Here is a 25,366-nt window from a genome sequence, read left to right on the forward strand (position 1 = left end):
TGTCTTGTGGTAATGTCATTGGCTCAGTAATCCAGAGGTCTATGTTAATGTTCTGGGAAAACGGATTCAAATCCCACCATAGCAACTGGTGGAATTTAACCTCAAGCACGAAGGAAATCATGATATTTTTGTTGATCCTGTCTGAGTGGAGTGGAGATGTACAGGGAGAGAATGAGAGGCAGGGAGAGAATGAGAGGCAGGGAGAGAATGAGAGGCAGGGAGAGAATGAGAGGCAGGGAGAGAATGAGAGGCAGGGAGAGAATGAGAGGCAGGGAGAGAATGAGAGGCAGGGAGAGAATGAGAGGCAATCTCATTGAAACATATAAAATGCTTATGAGGCTTGACAGAGTCCCCTCTGGCTGTGGACTCTAGAACCAGGTCTCAGAATAAAGGGTCAGCCACTTCGGACTAGATGAAGAGAAATTTCTCACTCAAAAAGGTTGTGAATTTTTGCAACTCTTTACCCCAAAGAGCTGTGGCTGTTTAGTCACTGAATATATTCAAACCAGGGAGTGACAAACCTTTGGGCACCAACGGAAGCAGGAGACAGGGTTGGAAAATGGAACAGGGGAGTAGATCCGCCTGACGATTTAATCCCGTTCCTAGTTCTTACACAAGGAGAAATGGTTTCCAGAGGACACAGGGTTACGGTAATTGGCAAAAGAACCAGAAGCAATATGAAGAAAAAGAAACATTACACAGAGTTGTCATGATCTGGAATGCACTGTCTTGCAAGGTTGGTTTAAGCAGATTCAGTACTAACTGCCAACTGGAAATTGTGTGAACAGTTGAAGGCGCAATGTTTGCAGGGCTGTCTCATTTTAATATTCACCCAAAAGAAATACTCTACCACCATCTAGCGGAGTTGGTCATTCACTGCAGCGTTTTGTTTTGTATGGGATTAAAATCCACTCAACAGTGGATGATGAAAGATGCTTTGGGAATGCTGATGTACAACCCTCTAGGATCTGTGTTCCAAAACAATTTGTATTTATACAGCACCGTTAATGTCATAAATCTCAAGACGCTTCACAAGAACATTATTTAAAAATATAACACCGAGCCGCGTAGGAGGTATTGGAGTCTGGTTCAGCCTCAAATGTTTGCCAGGGAGCCAATGCAGGTCGAATGGAGTTTGGTGCGAAGTCGAGCGTGGCTAGCAGAATTTAGGATGAGTTTATAGAGGGCAGAATGAGAGGCCAGCCAGGAGTGTGCTCGAATAGTTAAGTTTGGAGGGAGTGGGTGTCGAGGGAGTGGAGTCTCTGGCTCTATTATTTAATTGGAGGAAGTTTCTGCTCTTGCAGCACTGGCAGGGTGACCAACCATCTGGCATTTTCGATACTTCCCCTAATTTGGTCTTTCGTCTTGGGTCAGACTTTCCTGAAAACATTTTGTCCCCAGTTTCTTCTTTTGCCAGAGACTTTGTTTTCGTGCACATGTCTGGCCCGTAAAGTACATAGTTTTGAGTTCTGGGAACTCCTGTGATTAAACGGGTGGGCTGCTAGAGTGTAGCCCACCCCCCCCGCTCCTAAAGATACTCCCCCCCACACAAGCCAAAGTGATTTTCTTGCCCTAAGTGGGCACCCTGAGATGTGAGGCGAGCAGCCTGATTATTTAAGAGACAGTGGAGGGGTTGAGATGTCGTGGTGGTGTGTCAGAGCTATGTAAAAACAAATGTTGTGCTTTCAGATGCTGTTGTTGAGGAGCAGTATGTAGATAAGAAATTGGAGGGAGCAAGGTTAGATCTTTAGGGGGCAGCAGAGATAACTGTGGGAGTGGGATGACGTGATACTCTGCCCACGATTAGATGGGTGAGAATGGAAAAAACTATTTGCTAACATTTCTGTGAAGTACCTTGGAATGTTTTGCCACATTAAAGGTGCTATATCTGTGAAGTACCTTGGAATGTTTTGCCACATTAAAGGTGCTATATCTGTGAAGTACCTTGGAATGTTTTGCCACATTAAAGGTGCTATATAAATATAAGTGTTATTGATGCAGGAAAACCCTGAAATGAAAATTCCTACTTTCTCTGTTACGGACATCAGTTACCTCAATGAACACAAAATTCACAAGGGATAAAAAGGAAATCTTTTTAGGAGCAAGTCTTACCGTGTCTATTGGAAGCTTACCTCCACACCATCCTCTCCAGTGTAGCCACAACGGGTCACCCTGCAACCTGGTACCCCAAACACAGTCATCATGGCACTCCACATGAAGGGTAGCTTGCAAAGGTCATCAGAGACACCCTCTTGCAGCACCCTCACTGCAGACGGACCTGAACAATATAAAGAACAGCTCCATGTTATCTGGAAGGTTCCTGCACTCCCTGGCAGAGAAGAAAAATGATTGCAAGTTTGTTGCACCAAACAAGATCCTAAAGGACAAAGGATACTGAGGTCCTTGAGACACCAGTATGCTTCACTGGGCGTGGAGATCTCAAGTTAAAGAGGGCAAGTTGATGGTTGGCTGGGATTAGAAAAAGACTTGCAATAGCCTTGGCTTAATGAGTAGCACACTTGCCTCTGACTCAGAAGGTTGCAAGTTCAAAGACCACTCCAGAGATTTGAGCACCTGAAGCAAGGCTGATACTAATACTGGAGTGCTGTACTCTAAAAGGTTGCTGCCTTTCCTACAAGACCGTCGACTTCTGAGTTGTAAAAGATCTCATGGTGCTATTTCAAAGATCAGCAAATTTCTCCCTGGCTTTTGTTGATACACAAGGAAGAATTAGTTAACATGTTCAAGATTGACCAGTTTATTAAGTGAGACCTTGGAGCAGAACTTGGATATCCTATCAATAGAATTTTCCAAGATTGTAACTGTTACAACCACAGGACTACTGTAACTGTGACCACATGATAGTTGAAAGTTGCTAATACTGAATAGACGAGATTAGAAGGCAGCATGCAGCACAATAGACAGGAAAGGAAAAAAATCTACCTGAAAAAATGTGTAAGGAGCAATTTATTTTGTTTAATACAAAGAGAAGACTACATTTCTTGTACTCTCTGCTAACACTTGTAAACTGACTTCGTAGAAATAAAAATATTTAACCCCGAGCTTTCGACCGACTTTGTTAGTGCTCAACTAAACAATGCAAGTTTTCTTCAGTAACAGTGTGCTGACTAAGATTTGTCCCATAACCACCATCGTTAAAACCAGATTATTTGGTCATTATCACAGTGCTCTCAGTGGGAGCTTGCTGTGTGCAAACTGGCTGCCATTTTTTCCTACATTACAACCATGTTTTTTTTTAAATTTATTAGATGTGGGCGTCGCTGGCTGAGCCAACATTTATTGCCCATCCCTTGACAGGTCATTTCAGAGGAAAGTTAAGAGTCAACCGTATTGCCGTGGGTCTGGAGTCACATGTAGGACAGACCAGGTTAGGGTGGCATATTTCCTTCCCTAAAGGACATTCGTGAACTAGATGGGCTTTTATGACAATTGATAATGGTGATGTCATGGTCATCATTAGATTTTTTAATTCCATATTTTTATTTAATTTAAATTTCACCATCTGCCGTGATAGGATTCGAACCTAGGTCCCAGAGGATTAACCTGGTTCTCTAGATTACAAGTCCAGCGACAATACCACTGCTTCATTGCCGCCACTTCCCCTTTGCTCTCCACATTTCAGAATAATTTGTTGGTTGTAAGCACTTTAGGACGCTTTGAGGTGGTGAAAGTTAATAAGGAAAGATTTATTTCTCTTGGTTGACGGTGAACTCTCAGATACTTGGTTAATCACCTTAGGGAATCCAAATGGAGCCTCTCTATGGTTTACATTGGAATTTAGCATCGTCCAGGTGACTGCCTGACAGGAGAACGGTAAGTTTGATTGTTCGGTGTCTGGATGGGATGGACTGGCTGGTTGATCATGGATGAGATTTTCTGCACGCCCCCGCGGCATGTTTCGTCGCAGTGGAGGTAGCTGGCCATTGGCAGGCAGAGGGAACTTCTAGTCCCACTGCTGTTAACGGGTTTCTGGCCGGGGATTCTGTCCGCGGGACCAGAAGATCCCGCCAACATGAATTGTTGGCTGGAAAATTCCTGCCCATGTTTTTTTAGACTGTGCCTTCTGGTGAAGCAAAGCATTTCATCAGATGTCTTTCAGTTCCACCACTCATGGGCCGAAGTGTGATTTAGGGGCACTCGGGTAGCTGTGGAAATGAAATGAAAATCGCTTATTGTCACAAGTAGGCTTCAAATGAAGTTACTGCGAAAAGCCCCTCGTCACTACATTCCAGCGCCTGTTCGGGGAGGCTGGTACGGGAATTGAACCATGCTGCTGGCCTGCCTTGGTCTGCTTTCAAAGCCAGCTCTTTAGCCTTGTGCTAAACCAGTCCCTTCTATTTCACTGAAACGCAAACCACCCCTCCTCAGGAGAGAGCAATGTGCACCCCCTGCCTTCCAGAAGTTGGAAGTTTAAACATACAGGAAGTGCAGGCAGAAAATCTGTGACCTCCAAACATTTAAGCACAATCAGTCAATCATCCCTCCTCCACCTTTCAAAGCAGATTTAATACTGCACTGCGATGAGATGCTCTTTGAAGTCAAAAAGATGAGAAAACACCCCTCTCCAGGAAGTCTTACCCTGCACGGTTTGGTCCCGACATTGCTTTTGTCCTCCCAGGTTTAGCATCAACACAAAACTCGCAATGCTTTACGTGAATGCCAAATCGCAATGATGGACGTGAAGACGCAGGAAACGGAATCACATGACACAGGTCAACTGACTGATTTTTGTTTTGTTTCTCGTGAATGCTCCTAGATGAGATGTTAAAGTGAGGCCCTATCTGCCCTCTAGAGAGGAGGTCAAAGGTTCCGCAGCCACCTTTTCAAAAAAAGAGGATGACAGTTCTCCCCGGTGTTCTGGCCAATGTGATCTCTCAATTAGCATCATCGGAACAGATTCAGACAATCGGTCATTGACCTGAAGTGCCATTTCTGTTTTTTGCTTCATGGAAACTGCTGACTTACTTTGTATTTCTTTTTTCTTTCTTTATTTAAAAAAAAAAGTATACAATTATTTTTTCCAATTAAGGGGCAATTAAATGTGGCCAATCCACCTATCCAGCACATCTTTGGGTTGTGGGGGTGAAACCCACAGACATGGGGAGAATCTGCAAACTCCACACGGACAGTGACCCAGGGCTGGGATTCGAACCCGGGTCCTCAGCACCGTAGGTAGCAATGCTAACCACTGTGCCACCGTGCTGCCCTTACTTTGTATTTCTAGCATTTTCTATTTCAATTTCAGATTTTCAGCATCCGCAGTATTTTACTGTTGATGTACCACTTGCTTTTGGGAGCTTGCTGTGCTATTTTGCACATTACACTTCAGTTGAATTTAATTGGTTGTAAAGCACGTGAAGGGCATGATATAAATGTAAGTTCTTTATTTATATTACATTTTTATTTATTTTGAAAAAAATAAATAAATGGTTCATGTATAATTCTGTGGCTCTCCTGTGGTTGTCTTTGTGGATTGGTTGGGCCAGTATCTATAAACGGGAGAAGTCCTGAGAGTGGAGAGTACACGGGCAAGCGCAGATATCAAACTGTAAAAATTAAATGTGTGGCTCAGTCAGCATCAAACAATAGATACAACTTTGACTGTTCTAGATTGGTCGGCGGCGGTATGGAGAAGGGGTCACCTTGCAGCGCAATCAGTCCCGCCTCCAAAAACTCCAGGTCAACGTCATTCCCAGCAGCTTTAAACTCGGCCAATTTCTCCTAGGGAGAGAAGGAAGGCAATAAGCACAGACCCACACCTCGGAGGACGAGGGCTCCTCATTTAACATTCCCAGCACGAACCAGGCTAATCCAAACCACCAGCCTGGCCCCAGGAATATGAATATGCTCAAGATTGACATCAGGAGCACCATCTGCAGATTGTGTGAAAGCCCCATACTCCATTATCAATCAATCCCAAAAACTTTCCTTAATTTGCAAAATGCCCCACAAAGTTTCAGTTTTCAAAAAAAATGGTAATTTAATTTCCATGCAGCTCTGCAGAGCAATTCAATGTTATTATTTAAGTTTTAACACCCTACCAAAAAGAACAGCCCAACTCAAAACAACAAAAATTACCCTGCTCTCTATTTTTTTTAATTGATAACCAGAGTGGGATGTACTGTCTAAGCAGGGACAATTCAGGAGTTCTCAAAGCTACAATTCAATCTGGAGGTGTGCAGCTCAGCACTGAACTGAGCGGCAAGTTCACCTGCTGAGACATTAGCCACTTCATTGTGTGTGTATGTTCCCACATTCATGATGCATACAGGAAAGCCAACCTACCTTCATGTGAGCAGAGTCCTTGTCAGCACAGCCAGCATTTGACACGATGTATAGGTATCCGTCTGATGTCCGAGTCACAATCAGATCATCCTTTATCCCTCCCTTCTCATTGGTGAAGAGTGACAGCGTACCCTGAACAAAACAAAAAGTGAAGAATTTTTGTTGAAGGACGCATTGATGCCGAGGAGCAACTTCTGACGTCAAGCTCCCCCCCCCCCCCCCCCCCCCCCCCCCCCCCCACTTCGCCCCGCTTCAGGAGACAGAATAGACCAAAGAATGGAATGGGGTTTAGACAAACCTACGAGTATACTTTGACTGAGAATTGATCTCGCATGATTCTAAGTTTAGTATCAACTTTCTATGAATGTCCTTACTGTCTGCATGCAATTCATGCTTTGAAATCAGGAGCATAAAGCCTGAGAACGGTTTTTCCCCCCTCCCTAATCCATGAGGCTGAGGATAATCACAGAATCAGATTACAAACAGGACAGGACAGGAGACAAACACAGGATCTTGTGTTCTGTGCAGCTTCAGGTATTGTCACTAGAGGTGTCAGAAGGTTGGGGGTTCGAGTCTCACCCTTGAGAGTTGAGTATTAAATCTGCACCAACACTGTCACGCAGTATCGAGGGCACGCCGCAAGGTGTATTTCAAATGAGACATTAACCCATGGCTCTGCCCGCCCTCTCAGTGAATGTAATAGATCCCATTGGAATTATTTGGAGGTCCCCAGGTTCCATCAACCAACATCGTTAAGATTGATCATCTGACAACTGATCTCATTGCTGATTGTGGGATCTTGGTGTGTAAATGGATTGGTAGATGTTCTACAGTATTAGTGTTTCATGAGTATTTCAGTAGCTATGAAGCGATCTCCGGAGGTTTTGAAAAGCACCATTTAAATACAAGCTCTGCCTTTCACTGTCATGGTCTGAAACAGAACAGCACAGAAGACATGGGAGTAGAAGCAGACCATATGGCCCATCAACACTGCAATGATTTTAGCTTTATTTTTTCACTGCATTTTGGTATGTGTGTTAAATGAGTCAACTCTGTCTATTTGGACAAGGGAGGGGTTGGAATTTTCTTTTGCAATGATGGTTCTTTGGGGTTTGTGTGTTTTATACTGGAGTTGTGTGTTGAAGGCGATTTCTTTGTTTTCCCAGGACTGGGCAGGGGGGAGGGGATTGGAGGGGAGTGAGGCCAGGGCAGGGGCCTCCACATTGGCCAGTTTAAACGAGGCAGTGAACGGGAGTGATGGGGAAGAGGGGCTGCGGCCATCTGAGCTAGTAGAACAGATTTCAATGAGCCTAGGAGGGGTGAAAAAATGGGGGAGGGGACTGATACTGGGCAAGGTGTTTTTCGAGAGGAAGTAGAGGGGAGGGGGGTGGGGTTTTACAATTCATGGGTGTCATTCATTCTACACTTTTGGGGATTGGATGGACTTGAATATTAGCTTGGGGGGGGGGGGGGGGTTGTGTGGGGGGGGGTGAGGAGATGGACTATATATATTAATGGTGACTATGGGCGATTCTTTTTGTTTTTTATTCGATGTTTGTGTTTACATGCAGGCTGTTGTTTGGGGTTGGTGGGAGGATGGGATCGTTGTTGTTAATAAGGGGATTGTCAATCTATTCGTTACAGTTTACTGTTTGTTGGTGGGCGTAAATTTTGAAAATGTGAAAAAGGAGAATAAAAAATATTTTTTTAAAACACTGCAATGATGTTACCGTGAAAAGCCCCTTGTCGCCAGATTCCACCACCTGTTTGGGTACACAGAGGGAGAATTCAAAATGTCCAAATTACCTAACAGCGAGGGCTCGATTCTCCCAAAGGGAGACTAAGTGCCAACGTCGGAGGCCGCTCCTCGCCCACTATTCTCTCCCACCCCCAGGGGGCTAGGAGCGGCGTTGCGCGAACCTTGGGCGCCGGGCCTTAACACTTGCGTCAAAGCGGCGCTCTGAGAATGACGCGGCCGGCGGCGTCTAGGTGACGTCAGCTGCGCATGCGCAGGTTGGCCGGCTCCAAACAGCGCATGTGCAGTTGCCGTCTTCCCCTCCGCTGCCCTGCAAGACATGGCGGCTTGATCTTGCGGGGCGGCGGCGGAGAAAGAGTGCGTCCTTTAGAGACGCCGGCCCGACGATCGGTGGACATCTGACGAGCACGCCGGTGGTGCTTGATCCTCTCTCCGCTCCCCACAGGCCCCACACTTACCTGCCGCGCGATGTTCACGCCGGCAGCAACTAGGTGTGGTTGCCGCCGGCGTGAACCGGTCGGAGGGCGTCCGGGCCGGAGAATCGCCGGGAAAAACGGCGAGTGGCAATTCTCCGAGCGGCGTGTCGCAAAATGCGACACGCCATTTTGGGGAGGGGAGGTGGGAGAATCGCGGGGGGTGCCAGGGCAGCGTGGCGTGATTCGCCCGGCCCTGCCGCGATTCTCCCCCCCCCCTCCGGCATGGGGAGCAGAGAATCGCGGCCCATGTCTTTCGGGACTTGTGGGAGGAAACCGGAGCACCCGGAGGAAACCCACGCAGACACAGGGAGAAAGTGCAGACTCCACAGAGTGACCCTCACCGGGAATCAAACCTGGGACCCTGGCGCTGTGAAGCAACAGTGCTAGCCACTGTGCTGCCATACTGCGTGTCTTTTAAAATAAATTTAGAGTATCCAATAATTTTTTTCCAATTAAGGGGCAATTTAGCGTGGCCAATCCACCTACAGTGCACATCTTTGGGTTGTGGGGGTGAGACCCACGCAGACACTGTGTGAATATGCAAATTCCACACGGACAGTGACCCAGGGCCAGGATCGAACCCGGTTCTCAGTGCCGTGAGGCAGCAGTGCTAACCACTGTGCCATCATGTCGCCCGAGTGCGTGTTTTTTGATGAGAGAAATTTGATCCGCACCTGGTTGTCCTGGAGCTCAGAGATGTCCCCGACGACCAAACTCTCCATGAACTTCACTCGATCCTTCCCAGTCACCTTGCTCTGAAACAAAAGACACACTCAAGAGTGAACACTATCCTTGCACAGCAGACTCAAGAGCTTCAACTATGTCAGAGATTAAATAAAACATTGTGTTCTCAAAGCTGGAAGTGGATTGCAGATGCAAGGTGGAGAACATGGAGGGCAGCACGATAGCACAAGTGGATAACACTGCGGCTTCACAGCGCCACGGTCCCAGGTTCGATTGCCCGCTGGGTCACTGTCTGTGTGGGTTTTGCACGTTCTCTCGTGTCTGCGTAGGTTTCCTCCGGGTGCTCTGGTTTCCTCCCACCGTCCAAAGCAGGTTAGGTGGATTGGCCATGATAAATTGCCCTTATTGACCAAAAACGTTAGGAGGGGTTATTGGGTTCCGGGGATAGGGTGGAACTGAAGGCTTAAGTGGGTCGGTGCAGACTCGATGGGCCAAATGGCCTCCTTCTGCACTGTATGTTCTAACCACCGAACATCTCCTACTCCTTCATGAGGACTGAGCAACAAACTGAGATTTTAAACGTCTACTACATGAAACATACTTTTGGAGTGGGCATCATTTTAAATATATACATGAGGATGCTGGTTTGACCTCAAGCAAAATCCCAGACCAACCTCAGATCTCCACTGTCTGCAACCCTCCAGACAGGTATTTTACCCTAGTGTCTGTTCGATGTACTCAGTCATTTCAGTCCAAATCTATCCCTACAACTCTAATCTTAGTACTTGGCCCCTATCTCCAGAATCTTCACCGGCACTCAACCCTCCAAGATAGTGATGGTCACCCAACTTTGGCTTCTTGACCATCCAGGAGTTAAATTGTCCTGCAATTGGCAGATGTCCGTTGGCTGGCTAGGCCTCAAGCTCTGGAATTCCCTCCTTGGACTGCTCTATCGTCACCACCACCCCATCAGTCCAGTTTTTTGGCTGTCTGCCCCAATATCTCCTTTTGTGGTTCAGTGCCAAATTTTATTTTATCAAGCTTGTGAAGCCTCTGGGGGCATTTTATTACATTAAAGGGGCCATATAAATAAAAATAATTGTTATTGCACTCTCTCAGTCTGAGCCTACCCCCATGAACTCCTATCCAACATTTTGCTATCTCAGTCCAAACCTGCCTTTCTAATCCCAATTCACTTACTTGATCAACAGAGCCTCAAATGCTTGTGTCAAACGTGGTTTGATACCTTTGTTATTAAGTAGCTTGGGGTATTTTACTATATTAATGCAAGTTGTTGATTGATTGTTCCATATTACCACTTCATAGGGAAGAAATGTTTAATTCTCGAGTCTCACGAGTTTCTCGCACAGAATCACAGGAGGCCATTTTGTGAAAGTGCCATCACCTTTTGGCCAGGTTTCTGTTAAGTCCACGAGGTCGATTCACCAGGATTTGAGACAAATTGAACATAACTACCTAATTTTAATAATAATATTCTTTATTAGTATCACAAGTAGGCTTACATTAACACTGCCATGAAGTTACTGTGAAAATCCCCCCGTTGCCACACTCCGGTGCCTGGTCGGATACACCGAGGGAGAATTCAGAATGTCCAATTCACCTAACAGCACGTCTTTGGAGACTTGTGGGTGTAAACCAAAGTGCCCGGAGAAAACCTACACAGACACGGGGAGAACGTGCAGACTCCGCACAGACAGTGACCCAAGCCGGGAACCGGGTCTCTGGTGCTGTGAACAACAATGCTAACAATTGTGCTACCGTGCCACACTTTTGAAAGCTTTGCTATTAATAAAACCGTTTGCTTTGTTAAACACTCTCTCAAACTGCCCTGTTAGCTTCAATAATCGGTGCACATGTACAATTGGGTCCCTCTGCTCTTGAACACACTTTAGATTTGTACCCTTCGTTTTATATTGTCTTGCCGCAAATTTCCTTCCAAAATGAATCACTTTGCACAATTCAAATTTTATTTGCAACTTTTTCCTACTTGTCAACAACTCCAGGTTTATGTCAAGTGAGTACTGGCCGTCCTCCTAAAGAATGGAGTCCACCAGCCTCTGTTGCTCCACCTTCACTATCTTCACCATATGCACTTTGTAGGAAATTATCTCCTCTCTGATGACCACCTTAAGGGCGTCCCACAGCATAGGTGGTGAGATTGATTCACTTTTACTTAATTTAATATATTGCCAATGGCGGTGCCATGCATTTACAGAATCTCTTCTCTGCTAATAATGCTGTATCCAATCTCCATGTCGGTTGCTGGGAGGGACCCGATTCTTGTGCCAAATCAACAAAATGGACGACATGGTCTGGAATCACAATCGGCAAGTAACCCATCACCTCCATAAAAGGGAGGAGAAACCTATCCACCATAAAGAAGCCAATACACCAGTATATCTGGTGCACATGGGAGAAAAAGTAAAATCTTTGTCACCTGGGTGCAAAGTGCGCCACGTATCTGCGCCCCCACCCCCAGCCCATGAAAAACGACAATGCCTTAGCCACCCCTGATGGAACCAGAGATGTGGGCCTGGACCGATCCATCCTGGAGTCCAGAGTACAGTTTAAGTCACCATCCAAAATAAGCTGATTTGAATCCAAATCGGGGATGGAGGCCAGCTGTGTACTAATAAAATCTGTATCTTCCCAGTTTGGAGCATAGATATTAACCAGAAACACTGAAGTGCCCACCAAAGAGCCACAGGCAATCACATGTCTATCACTGGGGTCAGCCAACATCTTAAAAGAGGCAGAAAACTGAACCTTTTTATTGATTAATATTTCCGCACCCCGCTGCCACATCCTGGCACTACCATCTAAGCCCAAATTAAAACCTTGTCTGGCCCCTGACCAGTAAATGAATTTCCTGCAGAAACACCACTTCGGCATTTAAACTCTTACGGTGAGAAAATATCCTTGACCTTTTCACTGGGCTATTGAACCTCAACATTCTGGGTGAGCAAACGAATTGGGGGCCTTCCACCTCCTGCCTCGATCAGGAGTCAGCCATTTCCACCAAAAGGGATTATGCAACAGTTGCATTGAAAGTACAGCAACCAGGCCCTCCTAAGATGGCCGCCAAACCCACTAACAAGATTAATCAAAGAAAAATCTGCAGTGGCCGTCAACAAACTACCCCCCCCCCCCCAATCCCGCTAACCCCAAATACGCAAGGCGAACATAAACAACTAAAACCTACCTCTAATAACCCTAACCCCAAACTGAACAAAAATACTAAGCTCATTATCTAAAACGGAACTACTATAATGAGCTGTAGTCAACCCCTCAACGCCACTCCCATTGGCTAACTCTCGCTAGCAGGACGGCTCCCACACAGGATGAATAAAAATGCTTATAGAAAAAAAAACACATCATATAAAAACCCCTTAAAACATAGTACTCCAAAAGGGAGCTATATATTTTCACAACAATTAGAACAAAAATCCACGTGACTCTAAACTCTAAATCCCTGACCTAAGCCTAATTTATAAAACATTTAACCCCAACAAGAACAGAAAAATGCAAACATGAGCATATCCCATATCCAAAATTCAAAAACCTCAATCAACTCTCATACAGCCCATGCTTCTTTACCATGGAATCCGGCGCTCAAAGGTCATTCTTCGTCACACTAGGTACACCTCCCCAAACTGGAATCCGCTTTTGTAAAGGGTGGCCTTCGCTTTGTTGAACACTGCCGGCTTCTTCGCCAGCTCCGTTGCCACATCTTGGTAAAATCCAACGGCATGGCCTTCCCATTTGTAGTCGCGATGCTTTCTTGCCCCATCTCAGGACCCTCTCTTTTTCTTTGAAGCTGTGAATCTTCACAGTTACTGCTGGTGGTGGTTTATCAGGATAAGGATTCGGTCGGAGTGCCCAGTGGGCTCATTCCAGCTCGAGAGGGGATGCGAGCCCACCCTCCCGCACCATCTTCCCAAACATACTCGGTGCGAGTTGGACGTTCCATATCCTCTGGCAGTCCCACAGTTCAAATGTTTTGCCTCCAGGGTTCTCCAAAACATTCATTTTAACGATTTATTCACAATCAGCGATTTATTCACAACAGCCATCAGAGACATCTCAGCTTCCGGAGAGGAAATCTGGTCATTATGCCTCGAAAAGGCCACATCCATGCCTTGTACCGTGGTGCCATGTGTTTTTACCGTTTCGTTGGTCCTCTCCAAAGCCAAACGGATGGAAACTAAGGCCTCCTCCATCGACACAGCCAGCCAGTGTTTGTCAGATTCTGTCGCCAAGGTGCTTGTAAGCATCTCAGCAGTGGCTGGAGTCCCAGAGGCTGCCTCCATTTTTTCCTACCGATGATTCCAAGGGGCCTTCCACTCTGTCGACATACCTCTCCTTTTAGCCTTTTTTCCACTGGATTTTCTGGGCATTTCACCTATGTAGATTCCTTATCCCATTCAATATATGGGTTTTTAAACAAAAATAACCCCTAAAACTATGCAAAAAGGGCTAAAAGTGCAATGCCCTAGCAGGAGCCACTTCGTACACATCTTCCCCCTGCATAATGCCACTGGAAGTCCAGAATGCAAAAGATAATCACCGCCTTCTTCTTAACCCTCTCTTTCTGCATCCTCACCTCCAGCAATAAGTGTGAGGAGCTCAGACTACACGGTCACTGCAATTTAATTAATCCGATCATCTGCCTCTACTACATTCCTCCCTTGAAACCTGGTCAAACCTCTCCTAAATCTCATCCTAGCCCCAGATTTATATATTTCTTTAATTTTTGTTCTAACTCTCCCTTCATACCCTGTCTGAGCTCATCTTACCCATGAAACCCATTGCTTGTGTTATATTCAAGAAAGCAAGTTGGTGAAAGATACAGACAATCTTAACGCAGTGGAAGATTTATTGACCGAGCATAACATTACAAGCATACATCTCCTAACGTAAATACATCCCAGTTTTAGTGAGTCTTTTTATATGTCTACAAATGAAATTCCAATTTAAAGCCCTCCACCAGTACATCATCAAAATAATTTATATACAATTAATATTCTATGTCCTCCACCTAACTACCCTGCCTGGTCCAAATGTGTGCCAATATTGAAAACAGTTTTCTCTTTTCTGGTGTTTAAACCTGTAGTCACCATTCCTCTTCTCCAAAAAGCAAACCTTGACCCACTGTCCTTGCAAACAGCCACCCCGTTTCCAAACTCCCTTTCCTCTCCAAAGTCTTTGAATGTGTTATCTCCCCAAAAATCCATTCTGATCTTTCTCCCAACTCCATTTTTAAATCCCTTCAGTCGGGTTACTGCCCTTGTCACAGTATTGAAAAGATCTTTGAAAACTCACACATCCTTAGGCGATTGTGACAAAGGTGAAGCTATGGGCTGGTCACCTCAAATCTGCCTGTGCTAAAACCAATCGCTTTTCTGTAACTCATTCCCCAATGGATGCAGAATATTTTACTCCCTTATATTTCTCACCTGTCCGCAGAGCTTGGCATCATTGGTAAAACTTACATGACAACAAATCCTCCCCGTCACGGTTACAATGAAGTGGGGGAGCTTCTTGAAGTACAATATCCAGAATCTGGTCTTACCTGCAGCATGTGCGAGACGTCAAATAATGAGGAATGCTGACGGGTGTGCAGATGTGAGCTGATGTGACTGTCCTTGTACTGAACAGGCATACTCCATCCTGCAAACTCCACCATCCGAGCTCCTTTACTCACATGGAATTCATATAGTGCTGTCTTCTTCAGAGATTCCTGAACAGAAAAAACAAGTAAATTCACACGTGGGCACCGAATTATATCTTGGCATTGTTAGGGCTGAATTTGAGGATTCATTTATTTTAAAAATGGACTCCAAATACTCGGCATAGGTCTCCCGTCTATCACAAAACAGTTGGGTGGATTTTCCTCTCTCCTCCTGACCTACCACACAAGAGGAATACATCAGTCGCTTTTATATAGCTGGACGATGGGGGGAGAAAGTAAGATAAAAATAGATACTACTCATAGTTAATAGAATTTTCCAGTGTAGAAGGAGGCCATTCAGCCCATCGAGTCCACACTGGTCCTTGGAACGAGCACCCTACCTAAGCCCACACCTCGACCCTATCCCCGCAACGCAAGCTAACCTTTTGTATGGACACCAAGGGCAATTTAGCATGGCCAATCCACCTAACATGCAATCTTTGGACTGTGGGAGGAAGCTGGAGAACCCGGTGGAAACCCACGCAGACACAGGGAGAATGTGGAGTCTCGGCAGCCAGTGATCCAAGCCAGGAATCGAACCTGAGAACCTGGAGCTCTGAAGAAACTGCGCTAACCACTGTGCTACTGTGCCGTCAACTAATCTTGTCCTTGCTCATATAACATTCTCTTTAACCTAGATCTCTAACCCAGTTTATTTTTTTTTAAATTTGTTTTTATTCAAAATTTTTCAAACCACTACCGAAAGAAAACAACAGAAAATGTAATAGTAATAATGAAGAAAAACAAATTAACAACTTAACAAAGCAAGGTGGGGTATCTGCCCTTTACAAGTAAAATAAATCCACCACCCATACCGCCCCCCCAACTCTCCCCCCCCCCCCCCCCCACCCCCAGTTTGCTGCTGCTGCTGACCTCCACTTAACGTTCCGCGAGAAAGTCAAGGAACGGTTGCCACCTCCTGGAGAACCCCTGCAAGGACCCTCTTAAGGCAAACTTTATCCTTTCCAAACTTAGTAACCCAGCCATGTCACTGACCCAAGTCTCCACACTTGGGGGTTTCCCGTCCCTCCACATCAACAAGAGCTGTCTCTGGGCTACCAAGGAGGCAAAGGCCAAGACTCCGGCCTCTTTCGACTCCTGCACTCCCGGATCTTCTGACACCCCAAATATCGCTATCCCCCAGACTCGGCTTTACCCGAGTGTCCAAGACCTTGGACAAAGCCTTTGCAAAGCCTCGCCAGAATTCTGTAAGTGCCGGTCATGCCTAAAACATATGGACATGGTTTGCTGGGCTCCCTGAACACCTCACACACCTGTCCTCCACCCCAAAGAACTTGCTCATTCTCGCCACTGTCATATGCGCCCGGTGCACCACCTTAAACTGAACCAGGCTAAGCCTGGCACAAGATGAGGAGGAATTGACCCTGCCCAGGGCGTCCGCCCACAGGCCCTCACCCAGCTCCTCCTCCCACTTGACCTTCAGCTCTTCCACCGAGGCCTCCTCCGCCTCCTGCAGCTCCTGGTATATGTCCAATACCTTTCCATCCCTACCCACATGCCCGAGACCACCCTGTCCTGTATCCTCAGGGCCAGCAGCAGCGGAAATTCCCCCACCTGCTTCCTCACGAAAGCCCCGACCTGCAGGTACCTAAAGGTATTCCTTAGGGGCAACCCAAATTTCTCTTCCAGCGCCCTCAGGCTGGCAAAAATCCCGTCAATAAACAAGTCCCCCTCCTTTTGATACCCGCTCTGTGCCAGCTTAGGAATCCACCGTCTATTCTACCTGGAACGAACCTGTGATTATTCTGTATCAGGGCCCAGACTGAGGCCCCTACCTCCCCCTGAGCCGTCTCCACTGACCTCAGATCCTCAATGTCGCCATCACCACCGGGCTCGTGGTGTGCCGTGTCGGCGGGAGCGGCAACGGTGCCGTTATCAATGCCCCCAGGCTAGTATCCCTGCAAGTCGCCTCCTCCAACCGTTTCCATGCCCCCCCCCCCCCGTCCCCACTCCCTCTACTACCCATTTCCGAATCATGGATATATTCGCTGCCCAGTAAAAGGAAGACAAACAAGAAACTGGGGAAGACAGTCATCTTCACAGACTGCACCCTGCCCGCCAGGGAAAGCGGCAGCATGTCCCACCTCTTAAAGTCCTCCTCCATCTGATCCCCCAGCCATGCTAGATTGAGCTGGTGCAGGGCATCCCAACTCTTAGCCACCTGTATGCCCAAATAGCGAAAGCTCCTCTCCACCATCTCAGGCGGTAGCTCTCCTAGTTTTGTTTCCTGGCCCCTCGCATGTATCACGAAAAGCTCGCTTTTCCCGACATTCAACTTATACCCCGAAAAGGCCCTGAAATCCTCAAGGATCTGCATGACCTCCCCCATCCCCTCGACCGGATCCGAAATGTACAGGAACAGGTCATCCACATACAGTGGAACCCGATGCTCCTCCCCCCCCACCCCCCCCCCACCCCGAACCAGCCTCCTCCAGTTTCTAGACTCCCTCAGCGCCATGGCCAGCGGCCCAATTGCCAGGGCAAACAGCAGGGGGGACAGGGGGCACCCCTGCCTCGTTCCTCGATGTAGCTTAAAGTACTCTGACCGCAGCCGGTTCGTCAACACACTCGCTACAGGGGCCTGATACAGCAATTTAACCCACCCTATAAATTCCTCGCCAAATCCAAATCTGCCTAACACTTCCCACAGGTACTCCCACTCCACCCGATCGAAGGCTTTTTCCGTGTCCATTGCTGCCACCACTTCTGCATCCCTTCCTTCCGAGGGCATCATGATCACATTCAGGAGACTCTGCATATTTGTGTTCAGCTGCCTGCCCTTCACAAACCCAGTCTGATCCTCATTGATCACTCCCGGGACACAGTCCTCAATTTTGGTGGCCAGGATCTAGGCCAACAGTTTGGCATCTACATTAAGGAGCGATATCGGCCTGTAGGAGCCACATTGCAACGGGTCCTTATCTTGCTTAAGGATGAGTGAGATCAGAGCCTGCAACATTGTCAGGGGAAGAATTCCCTTCTCCTGAGCCTCGTTGAAGGTTCTCAACAATATCGGGCCCAACAGCTCTGAGAATTTCCTGTAAAATTCTACGGGATATCCGTCCGGTCCCGGGGCCTTGCCTGACTGCATACCCTCCAAACCCTTAACCAATTCCTCCATCTCAATCGGGGCCCCCAAACCCACTACCCCTCCCTCCTCCACCTTAGGGAACCTCAGTTGGCCCAAGAATCGCTTCATCTTCTCCCCCCCCCCCCCCCCCCAGGGGTTCTGACTCATACAGTTTACCATAAAAGTCCTTGAAGACCTCATTGATCCTTGCCGAACTCAGCACCGTGTTACCCCCCGTCCCTAATTCCCCCAATTTCCCTGGCCACCTCTCTCTTCCGTAGTTGGTGCGCCTTTTCCCCATACCCGTACACCGCTCCTTGTACCTTCCTCCACTGAGCCTCTGCCTTCCCTGTGGTACGCAAATCAAACTCTGCCTGCAGACTCCGCCGCTCTTTTAACAACCCCTCCTCGGGGGATTCCGCATACCTCCTGTCCACCCTAAGTATCTCCCTCACCAACCTCTCCCTCTCCATCCTATTCCTCTTCTCCCTGTGGGCTCTGACTGAAATTAGCTCCCCCCTGATAACTGCCTTCAGCGCCTCCCAGACCACACTCACTGACACCTCCCCAGTATCGTTGGTCGCCACATAGCTTTGGATACTCCTCCGAATACGCCCACAGACCTCCTCATCCGCCAATAGTCCTACGTCCAGTCTCCACAGAGGCCGTTGGCCTCTCTCCTCCCCCAGCCCCAACTCCACCCAGTGCGGGGCATGGTCCAAAATCGCAATGGCTGAGTACTCTACCCCCTCCATTCTCGGGATTAGCGCCCTACTCACCACGAAAAAGTCAATCCGCGAGTACGCCTTGCGAACATGGGAGAAGAAAGAAAACTCCTTTGCCCTTGGCCTAGCGAATCTCCACGGGTCCACTCCCCCCATTTGGTCCATGAACCCCCTCAGGATCTTGGCCGCTGCGGGCCTCTTACCTGATCTAGACCTAGACCGATACAGTGCCGGGTCCAGGACCGTGTTGAAGTCCGTCCCCCCCCCCCCCCCCCCCCCCCCCCCAATTACCAGACTGCTTGACTCAAAATCCGGAATCCTACTCAACACCCGCTTCATGAACCTTGCATCGTCCCAGTTCAGAGCATACACATTCACTAACACCACTCAGGCCCTCTGCAGTTTACCACTCACCACAATATATCTACCCCTTTATCCGCCACAATACCCCCTGCCTCAAATGCCACCCGCTTGCTCACCAAGATTGCGACCCCCCTGGTCTTTGCATCCGGCCCCGAGTGGAAGACCTGCCCCACCCATCCCTTCCACAGCCTGGTTTGATCCGCGACCGTCAGATGCGTTTCTTGTAGCATGGCTACGTCTGCCTTTAAGCCCCTTAAGTGCAAAAATACACGGGCTCTCTTGACCGGCCCATTCAGGCCCCTCACGTTCCACGTGATCAGCCTGGTCGGGGGGGTTAATTACCCCCCCCCCCCCCGCCGACTAGCCATCTCCTTTTTTCGGCCAGCCACGAGCCCGCGCCTCCTGCACACTCCAGCCCCCCAACCGGAGGCTCCCCGTCCCTACTCCCCCCCTTTACTCCAAAAATGGATTCCCCTCCAATCAGCAAAGCAGCATCCCAGCGCCCCCCCACACCCTAGTCAAGCGTTCGCTTAATCCCCCCTTCCCCCACCCCCATTGCACTCCCGCAAGTCAGCTGACTCATGCTGACCCCGGCTGTTCCCGCCTCTACCTCCAATGCCCCTGTTGGCCCCCTCTACGGGTCTCCAACCCCCCCCCCCCCCCCCCTCCTCAACTAAGTGAGGTAGAGAGAGTCCCCTCCCTACACCCCGTGTACACAGAGAAAAAAAAACACAACCCTCTCAAACAAACAAACTTCGGGTGCTACCCGCAACATTGAGCGAATAAACTGCTCTCACTGTCTGGCCGGACCCCATCACCTGTGACGCAGCTCTTCCCAACTGCGACCCAACCCAGAACCCCGAGGGCCCAGGGCACAAGGAGCAACAAAAACAAAAGAGAACACGGGAAGAAAACCCAACATAACACCGCCTCCCCTACCCCCCCCCCCCCCCCCCATCAGCCCGCCCCAACAACATACTGCAGTCCATTCATTCGAGTCCAGCTTCTCGTTCTTTATAAAAATCCACGCCTCATCCGGCGTAGCGAAATAGTGGTGCCGGTCCTGATATGTAACCGACAGCCTCGCCGGTTGTAACATCCCGAACTTCACCCCTTTGCTGTGGAGAACCGCTTTGGCCCGGTTGAATCCCGCACGCCTCTTGGCCAGCTCTGCACCCCAGTCTTGGTAAATACGGATCTCACAGTTCTCCCACCTGCTACTTTGCTCCTTCTTCGCCCATCGCAGGACACACTCCTTATCGGTGAAATCTCACCACCGTAGCTCTCGGCGTCTCGTTCGCCCTAGGCCTCCTTGCCAGGACTCTGTGCGCTCCATCCAGCTCCAGGGGCCGCGGGAAAGCCCCCGCGCCCATCACCGTTCCCAGCATCGTGGTCACATACGCACCAGCATCCAACCCCTCCACGCCTTCAGGGAGACCCAGAATTCGCAGGTTCTGCCTTCTTGACCTGGTTTCAAGGTCTTCCAGCCATTTTACACCATCTAAAGTGCAGCTGGGTTTAATCTGGCCTGTCCTTTTAAGATATCTCTCAACCGTCTTAATTTAAGCATTGTACGGCAAATATTATGAATCACATAAAAGAGGTACGAGGACATGTGAGCAAAAGCTTGATTAATGTTTTAGGTATTTTAAGGAGCCATTTGGAGGACAGAGAGATTTAGGGAAGAAATTCTAGAGCACAGGGCCCATGTGGGCGAAGTCTCAGCATCAATCGAGGGTCAAAGCTTATTTCAGATGCAAAAGAGGTTGGAATTAGAAGAATTTGGGGTTGGTTGTTAAACATGGAAACAAAACGGTGCTGGTGGGGATATTATTTTCTTAGCATAGATGTACCTCGTCTTTGGCAGCCAGCTGACAGTGTAGTGATTGAAATGGCTTCTATAGATCACAAGCCTATAGCTAAAATCCTGAGAACTTACTTCCATAACACAGCCCTGTCGACAGACTAAGGGAAGGTTAATCTCGGGTGTGTGTGTGTGGGGGGGGGGGGGGGGGGGGGGGGGGGGGGGGTCATAGTGTCCTTAAAAATATGTCCAGTAGTCTTAGACATGGCTGGTTTTCAAGTAGCTGGATTGAGGTACTGACCTGTACAGGGAACACACCTATTCTGCAAAATGACAAGTAAGGTTGTTAAACATGACAAGGTCATTTTGGTTTAACATGCCCCGTGGACAACCGACATGATTGGATGAGGCAGCTGTGTAACACAGGTGATAAATCGAATTATAGCTGTTTCCTACCAGATGGATTAGCTTTAAAATACAGTCAATGGACTTCCAGTGGCAGCCATGGAGTGAGTGGTCGTACACAGGGCAGCTCTGGCTCAAAGGTGTTGGTTTGAGCTCTTTTTACCCAAAAATGGGTCATTCTGACACAAAAGTGTAGCTGAAGGTGTGGAGGAGGAGTTTTCCCATGAGGGGCATGTCTGTTGGTTACCAGACCCGGCAGAAGAAGGTTAAAGACCTGGCCAAGGAACTGGAGGAGACCTGTGGTGCAGTAGCATTTGGGAAGATAGCAGAGGGGGGAAAGGTTGCCACAAGTTGGAAAACTCCAGATGGAGCAGTCGATTGCTTTCAATCAGAGAGGAATCCCACCAGCAGCGAAAGGAGATGCAGGAAGGTCAGTCAAAGGCCACCAAGGGAGCGGTAGTAGCCCTGAAAGGATCAATGGAGAGTGTGAAGAAGTGCCTGGATGTACAGGGGTCGAAGATCTGGGAGATGGAGCAGGTGATGTCCAATCACAGCGACGGGTGATATCGTTGGAGGCGGAGGTGGGACCTTTGCAAGTCACTAAGGGAAAAGATAAAGGATCAGGATAACAGATCCCGAAGGCAGAATCTGCATATCGTTGGTTTACCAGAGTGTGTGGAAGGCACGAGTGCCATGGGATGCATCTCGAGGATGCTGGCGGGGCTGGTGGTAGAGATGGTGCTGGACAAGGCCCCAGAGGTGGTTTGGACGCACAGGTTCTGAAGGCAGAAGTAGAAAGTGGGGGAGCAGCCACTGGCAGTGATTGTGAGGCTCGATGAGTTTGTAGAGGAGAAGATCCTGGGGTAGCCAGGGAGAAGCGGAAACGTGAAAGGGAGGGGAACAGGGTCCAAATCTGTCAGGTCATTGGAGCGGAGCTGGAAAAAAAGGCACGCTGGGTTCAACAGGACCAAAGTGGTTCTACACCAAAGGCAGATCAGGTTTGGAGTACTGTACCCAACGAAACGGTGGGTGATTTTTGAAGGCCGGGAGTACTATTTTGAAACCCCAGAGGAGGCCAATGCCAACATTAGAGGCCATAAACTGGGGGAGAATCGAATGCTGATGGGAGATGGAGGAGCTGGAACAACAGAGATCAAAAGATGCGGGTAGTGTGGGGGCTGGAGAGTGGATGGATTCCTGCCCTTACTCGTCACTAGTGAATATTTATGCGCTGAATTGGGACCATGTGGGGTTTGTGAAAGGGTTGCTGGGAACGATTCCAGACCTGGACACACATCAGTTGATTATGGGGGGGGTGATTTTAATTGCGTGCTAAAACCGAGGGTGGACAGGTCAAGTCCTAAGTCAATGGGAAGGTTGAGGATGGCGAAGGAGCTGGGAGGGTTTATGGAAAGGATTGATACGGTGGATCTGCGGAGATTTCGGAACCCAGGGGAGAGGGAGTAATCCTTCTTCTCACATGTGTACAAGGTATACTCTGGAACTGACTTTTCCGTAATAAGACGAGTGGCGTTGGTGGGGGTGGTGAGGGCAGTGTAAATGGGAATTGCGATCTCAGACCATGCGCCGCACTGGCTGGAGATCGAACTTAGCTCAAGGCAGGAGCAGAGGCCGAATGAAGGTTAGATTCGGGACTTTTGGCGGACAAGAGGTTCTGTGAGAAGGTGCAGTCGGTGGTCTATGTGGAGTTGAATCAGAATGGGGAGGTATCGACGGCCACATTTTGGAAGGCATTGAAGGTGGTGTTTCGGGGAAGGTTATCTCGTTCAAGATGCAGAGAGAGACAGAGGAGGAGGAAGGAGGAGTATGGATGGTTGTTGGATGCTAGTCGAGGTGGACAGGAAATATTCAAGTGCCCCCACCAAGGAGGGGTTGGCAGAGAGAAAGAGGTTACAGGAGCAATTTATAGGCTGACGATGGGAAGCTGTGGGGCAGTTACGAGGATGAGGGAGGGTGTGGTATGAATATGGAGAGAAGGCGAGCTGTACGCTAGCCCAATGTTCTTCAAAGTCCGGGGCGGGTGTCGGGAGAGTCGCGGAGCCGTTGTCCGCGGCGCTCCCGATCGCACAAATCCCCGCGCAGCAGCCGGCTTTTCATAACGCGATCACGTTAAAAAAAAATTTTGCCCACATTGCACATGTGCACATGATCATTGGCACGCATGCGCATTCCATGAACATGTAAAAAAAAATCGGCCGCATTGCGCATGCGCGTCAGTAATCGGGCACGCATGCGCAGTGCGGCCACTATTTTTTTAAAACGGTTGCAGCTTTTTGTTTCACAAGTTCTGTAGTGGTTTTTATTCATTTATTTTATTCATTTGATTTTTTTTCCATTTATTTTATTCTTTTTTTGTTTACAAGTTCGGGGCGGGGGTTGATTTGATAAAACTTTACAGGAATATAATTCAGAACTTTGGACAAATGGAGACTCCATACTTTCCGACACTGGAAGGCTTCACCTTCATCCAACAGGTTCCGTTGGAGGAGCGTGTACGAGGGCCAAAGGAACGCAAATCCATTTCCTCCATTTTTGGCAGCAGCAAACAAGGTAAGAGAAAATGGTGGGTCAGCCGGCGTGGGTCGCGACAGTCGACTGGGTTGGGTCCCAAAGGTTGGCCGGTTGATAAAAATGGGTCCCTGTAAAAAAAGTTTGAAGAACACTGCGCTAGCCCATCAACTACGGAGGCAGGCCGTGTCTAGGGAAATTCTGAGGGTATGGTCAGGGAAGGGGGAGTTAGTGTCAGAGCTGGGAAAGATTAACAAGGTGTTCAGGAGTAATATGAGAATTTATCCCGGGCCGATCCAGGTGGTGAGGAAGGGGAGATGGTATGTTTTTGGATGAGCTGGAATTTTCAAGGCTAGGTGATGAGAGGAGGCAGTCATTGGAGGAGCCATTAGGGCTGAGAGGTGATGGATAGCATAAAAGGGATGAAGTTGTGGAAGGCCCCGGGGCCAGACGGTTACCCGGCAGAGTTCTATAAGCAGATTGTGACTTGGTTGGCATCACATTTACTGGTGGTGTTTTGTGAGCCGCTAGAGAAGGGGGAGCTACGGAGACACTGACCCAGGCAATTACACTAATTTGCATATGCCTCGGGCGAGGACAAGTGGGTTTTCCTGGGGGTGGCAGACGAGTGTGAGAGTATGGGCAAGGACCAACAAACCATGCGCAAATGTTCTGGGGCTGTGAGAAGTCAGAGAGATACTGGGAGGGGGTGTTTGAAAGGTTATCAAAGATTGTGGGGTAGAGGCCGGGCCAGATCCTATGGTGGCGATTTTTGGGGTGTCGGCAAATGCCGGAGCTGATGGAGGGGAAGAAGGCCGATTTTGTGGCCAGAAGGGGAAGAACCCACTTGAGTGTGGGTCATACAGGCCCATATCACTGCTGAACACAGATGTGAATGTGTTGGCTAAGTTAGTGGCGGGGAGGATGGAAGGATGTGTTCAGAGGGTGGCTCCAGAGGACCAAACTAGTTTCATAAGGACAGTCAGCTTTCCAGTATTATTAGGCGGTTATTAAATGTGATCATGACCCATCGAAGGGATGGATACTGGAGGTAGTGGTCTCTATGGACGTGGAGAAGGCTTTCGAGAAGTGTGGGCGAGGACCAGCAAACCATGCGCAAAAGTTCTGGGGCTGTGAGAAGTCGGAGAGATACAGGGAGGGGGCGTTTGGAATGTTACCAAGGATTGTGGGGGTAGAGGCCGGGCCAGATCCTATGGTGGCGATTTTTGGGGTGTCAGTAAATGCCGGAGCTGATGGAAGGGAAGGAGGCCAACGTTGTGGCCTTCACGTCTCTTGTTGCCCAGCGAAGGATTCTGTTTTAATTGCGGTCGACAATGCCGGGGACGTACGACGCTGGAAAACATTGAATTGAATTGAGGGGGACCAGCGGAGGTATTGTTCATCGCACCAGGTTGGGGGGGGGGGGGGGGATATGTGTTCTAGTAAGGACGACATTCCATGCCAATCCTTATTGC

General features: G+C 48.5%; 1 protein-coding gene across 1 annotated transcript in view; it reads right to left on the minus strand.

Moving 5' to 3' along the window:
• amt (aminomethyltransferase) overlaps positions 1–25,366 on the minus strand; it is a 48,427-nt gene that overhangs the window by 20,248 nt on the left and 2,813 nt on the right. Inside the window, exons 2-6 of the mRNA XM_038810803.1 lie at positions 14,816–14,983; positions 9,213–9,293; positions 6,307–6,438; positions 5,664–5,742; positions 2,133–2,278 (exon numbers count right to left, since the gene is read on the minus strand). Coding sequence (XP_038666731.1) covers positions 2,133–2,278; positions 5,664–5,742; positions 6,307–6,438; positions 9,213–9,293; positions 14,816–14,983 — 606 coding nt within the window. The remainder of the gene's footprint in view (positions 1–2,132; positions 2,279–5,663; positions 5,743–6,306; positions 6,439–9,212; positions 9,294–14,815; positions 14,984–25,366) is intronic.

This window comes from Scyliorhinus canicula, chromosome 11 (genome assembly GCF_902713615.1).
Source record: "Scyliorhinus canicula chromosome 11, sScyCan1.1, whole genome shotgun sequence".
Lineage (NCBI taxonomy): Eukaryota > Metazoa > Chordata > Chondrichthyes > Carcharhiniformes > Scyliorhinidae > Scyliorhinus > Scyliorhinus canicula.